Source organism: Ipomoea triloba, chromosome 5 (assembly GCF_003576645.1).
Source record: "Ipomoea triloba cultivar NCNSP0323 chromosome 5, ASM357664v1".
NCBI lineage: Eukaryota > Viridiplantae > Streptophyta > Magnoliopsida > Solanales > Convolvulaceae > Ipomoea > Ipomoea triloba.
Window position 1 is genome coordinate 22,396,893 of NC_044920.1, and position 4,833 is coordinate 22,401,725.

Consider the following 4,833-nt stretch of genomic DNA (forward strand, 5'->3'; position numbering starts at 1 on the left):
GGTAAGTTTCTCTCGTCACAAAAAAATGAAATTAAAGTATTATTAATAATCGAAAGTAAAAATGTCACCCTAGGTTAAAATTGAACCTCGAATTTAAATATAAAATAACACAAAAATAAAGAACAAGAAGTTGAAAGCATATGTCCATATCATGGGATGAAGCAAACAAGAAGGCGTTCTCTGCATTTCGAATGAAACGTCCAAAAGCGGATCGATCAATGCAGAAAAGGCTCAGAGTTGAGCTTTGTAAGAACCTCCACTGAACATCCATTAGTTGTAAATGTCTTTTTATTCCTCTCTGCTTTACAACATACCAATCAATCCCTTTCAATCCGCCTTATAAGATCATATATATATCATCCACATACAGCAAATTAAACCGTCTGATTTCAAAGATGGGGCATGTTTATAACGGCCACCGTGGCGGCGGCGGCGAGGCGGTGATAGAGATAGGGAGGCCAGTGAACTTCACCGGCGGGCTGGAATTCTCGAGCCTGACGTACACGGTGACAAAGAAGAAGAAAGATGAGAATGGAAGTTGGGTGAGCCAAGAAGTGGATTTGTTGCATAGGATCACTGGGTACGCTCCAAAAGGGTGTGTTACTGCTGTGATGGGGCCCAGTGGGGCTGGGAAGTCCACCTTGTTGGATGGGTTGGCGGGGAGGATAGCCAGTGGGAGTCTTCAGGGCAGGGTGTCCTTAGATGGGGCAGATATTAGCCCAAGTATCATCAAAAGGACCTCTGCCTATATAATGCAAGATGACAGGCTTTTCCCTATGCTTACTGTTTATGAGACTCTCATGTTTGCTGCTGATTTCCGGTTGGGGCCTATACCCAGGGCTGACAAGAAGAACCGCGTCGAGAAGCTCATTGACCAGCTCGGTTTATCAGTAAGTCTAATTAATAGTCACTAGTGAGACCACTTTTCATTTCATGTATTATATGGTCAATATTATTAATTATTTTTGACTGACAAGGTAATCCACATCTACTACCCCGTGATATAGTTCAAATCAAGAAAGCTAATAAGCCGCTCCTATTAGGAATTGAATTTGTAGCTGAGAGTGTACACTGGTAAACTCTGTTACCAAGAAGGCCATTTAATAGGCCGCTCCTATTAGGAGTCGAACTTGTAAGTGAGGGTTTATACGGGATAAACTCCACCCTGTGCTGGCCGGTTCAAACAAAAAGGCTAATAAACCGCTTCCGATACGAGTCAAAGTTGTAACTAACCCTAGAGTATGCATTAGATAAATTCTGCCTCATGACCTAGCCGACAAAGGAGTGTGTGGCAAATTATGCTATGGACTCGGGTCCACCTTGCAAGTTGGACCCAGGTCCATGTTTACAATTTAAAAACTATAAGTTCACAATTTTAGAACTCTATGTTCATAATTATTTTAAATCTTAATATACAAAATTACATTACTCAATATTCACAATTTGTTATATTGATTCAAAAATTGTGTTATACTATTGAATATAGAGTTGTGGAATTGTGAATATAGATTTTTAAAATTGTGAACATAGAGTTCTGAGAACATAAATTTCTGTAATTGTGAATATAGATTTCAAATATTGTGAACATAGTGGTTTAAAATTATGAACATGGACATGTGTCTGGCATAACAACTGGGAATGTGTGCACCGGATAGACTGCACCTTGTAACCCTAGCCGACAAAGGTCAATAGTTGACGAGTTCAAAGCAAAAAGATCAATAGACTACTCTTGATACAGTCAAATTTGTAACCTTGTGATTAACAAGTCAGTCAAACCAACTTGAGAGATTATCCAGTTGTGTACTCACCTTCACTTGTGCAGCCATCTAGGAATACGTACATTGGTGATGAAGGGACTAGAGGGGTATCCGGCGGAGAGCGTCGCCGGGTATCCATAGGGGTGGACATCATACACGGACCTCCACTACTCTTCTTGGACGAGCCAACATCAGGGCTAGATTCCACCAGCGCCCACAGCGTGATAGAGAAGGTCCACGACATAGCACGGGCCGGCAGCACCGTGATTCTCACAATCCACCAGCCCTCCTCGCGCATCCAGCTCCTTCTAGATCACCTCATCATCCTGGCCAGAGGGCAGCTCATGTACCAGGGCGCACCCAAGGATGTAGCTCAGCATCTAGGCCGCATGGGGCGCAAAGTCCCCAAGGGGGAGAACTCTATAGAGTTTTTAATTGATGTGATTCAAGAATATGATCAGACTGAGCATGGAGTTGAGGTGATGGCGAATTTTGCGCTCACTGGGAAGAAACCGCCGGCGTTAGATGGTGAGGAGATGTCTGTTTCGACTGTGGTTCCGTCGCCGGCCCCGGCGCAGCGCTGGCTTGGGGGTGCAGGGCAGGGTGGGGACAAGTCCGGGAAACGGCTGCACTTGCAGGCGGGAGCTAAAGATGACGACAGAAATTTTGATCGTAGTTTGAGAAGCAATAATTGGAACACATCCCAGTCATGGAGTACTAGCCAAAGTGGGATTATGAAAGCTTTTGGGCTTACCCCTTCTCGCCGAAGCACCGATGGGAGAACCCCAAACCCTATGAGGTACATAAAACTCACAACATTATATTCCCTGCATCATAGGATTTTCACTTGTTTTTGGATTACCAGGAAATCCACGACCACTACTAGAAAGTGTGCCCGGGATAAATCCTACTTTATGATCCTAAAATTTGAAGTAAATCTGTCTAATTTGTTCATAGCTACTAAAATTAAGAAGGCCCATAAGCTACTCCCCGAGGGTCTAACTTGGAACATTATATTGTAGTTATCAGGCCAATTATGAATCCTATGATCACTTGCACAAGGGAAATTACTTTGTAGACACGGCCCACCTTGTAAGGTGAACCAGTGTCCAAAATACACAATTTACATATTGAATGTTCACAACTTATATACTGAATGTTCACAATTTACATACTACATGTTCATAACATTTGAATTGTGAACATGCAGTATGTGAATTGTGAACATGCCGTATGTAAATTGTGAACATTCAATATATAAATTGTGACGGATCCCATGGTATAATTATTGCTTGTACAAAATTAACTCGCAACTACTCTGATCTTAAGTAGAGTGTACAGGGTAAATCTTACTTTATCACCTTAACAGATCCTTCAAAAGGAAGCAAACAAGTCTGAGTTGTTTATAGTTATAGCTGACCGGTTCAAACTGAAAAACACTAATAAACTATTCATTGGAGAGTGCCAACTAACAGTTTTACCAACTTGGTTGTGGTAGCCTCATGTTGTTCACTTGTTGATGCTATGATTTGTGTTACGTTGTTTTGCAGTTCATCCCCGGGATATTACGCATACTCAAGCGAGATTCTTCCGAGCACCCCCACGCCGCACAGCAGCGACTACACCGTCAATGAAAACGACTACCGCACACCAGAAGCCGCTCGCGCAAACCAACACTACCACCACCACCACCACCACCAACACCTCGCCCCAAAATTCGCCAATTCGTTCCTGTCCGAGGCCTGGATCCTGATGCGCCGCAACTTCAAAAACATCAGGCGCACCCCGGAGCTCTTCCTCTCCCGCCTCGTAGTCCTCACAGTGATGGGGATAATGATGGCCACAATGTTCACCCACCCCCCCAAAAGCATGCAGGGAATCACAGACCGCCTCAGCTTCTTCATCTTCACCGTCTGCCTCTTCTTCTTCTCCTCCAACGACGCCGTCCCCGCCTTCATCCAAGAACGCTTCATCTTCATCCGCGAGACCTCCCACAACAAATACCGAGCCTCAACCTACACAATCGCCGGGTTAATCACCTACCTCCCTTTCCTCCTCCTCCAGGCCGCCGTGTACGCCGCAATCGTCTGGTTCGCGCTCGACCTCCGGGGCCCCTTCCACTACTTCCTCCTCGTCCTCTTCATGTCCCTCCTCTCCACCAACTCCTTCGTCGTTTTCGTCAGCTCTGTGGTCCCAAACTACATTCTGGGCTACGCGGCGGTCATAGCTTTCACGGCCCTTTTCTTCTTGTTTTGTGGGTATTTCTTGAACAGCCATGATATCCCTCGCTACTGGAAATGGATGAATAAGGTTTCCACCATGACTTATCCGTACGAAGGGCTTTTAATGAACGAATTTCAGACGGATGAGAGCTTCGGGGATGACCCGTTCGGGAGGCCGTTGCTGGGGAATCAGATCCTGGAATCGCTGCATATTGAAAGGGAGAGCGGGAAGAAGATGGTGAATGTGTATATAATGATTGGTTGGGCTGTTATATACAGGCTCCTGTTTTACATTGTTCTTCGATTCTTTTCCAAGAACCAGAGAACATAAATTAAGATCCAGATGCGTGTGTCTGAGGATTCATCTGATCAAATCTCGGTCGGTTGCAGATTATTATATATGTTATGTTTCTTTTTCTCCTATTACATTTTTGTGTGTTATTATTACATAATATAAATTATAAGAAGATTACTAAGGTGTCTTCTTTTTCATGGTACTTAACTTGCCATGCCCTTCCCAATACCAATCAATCTTAAATGTTATCGTGAGGATTCAAACCCGTAACTTAGTTCTAATACCACTTGTTAGGCGTAATTTTATTTCCTTATATCGCTACACATTTTTGAGACGTTGGGTGCTGGACAAGCGCAACAATTCTCCTGCCGTTGGGTGCTAGACTAGGCCTTTACCGACCTCCGCCCAACACAATCTTTATACTTATAATTTTTTATGTTGTATAGAATACAATACCCTCATATATTGTATTCCATTTAATCATGAAAATGTAAAACTAGTAGATAATTATTATGAGTAAGACTAGATATCTCTATTATTTTTTTTCCTCCAATCCATC

General features: G+C 43.5%; 1 protein-coding gene across 1 annotated transcript; it reads left to right on the forward strand.

Moving 5' to 3' along the window:
* The first annotated feature begins 395 nt into the window (after positions 1-395).
* LOC116020405 (ABC transporter G family member 17-like) lies at positions 396-4,310 on the forward strand. The gene is made up of 3 exons (XM_031260883.1): positions 396-890; positions 1,823-2,556; positions 3,308-4,310. The coding sequence occupies exons 1-3, from the start codon at positions 396-398 to the stop codon at positions 4,308-4,310; spliced, it is 2,232 nt and encodes a 743-aa protein (XP_031116743.1).
* Positions 4,311-4,833: the final 523 nt, after the last annotated feature.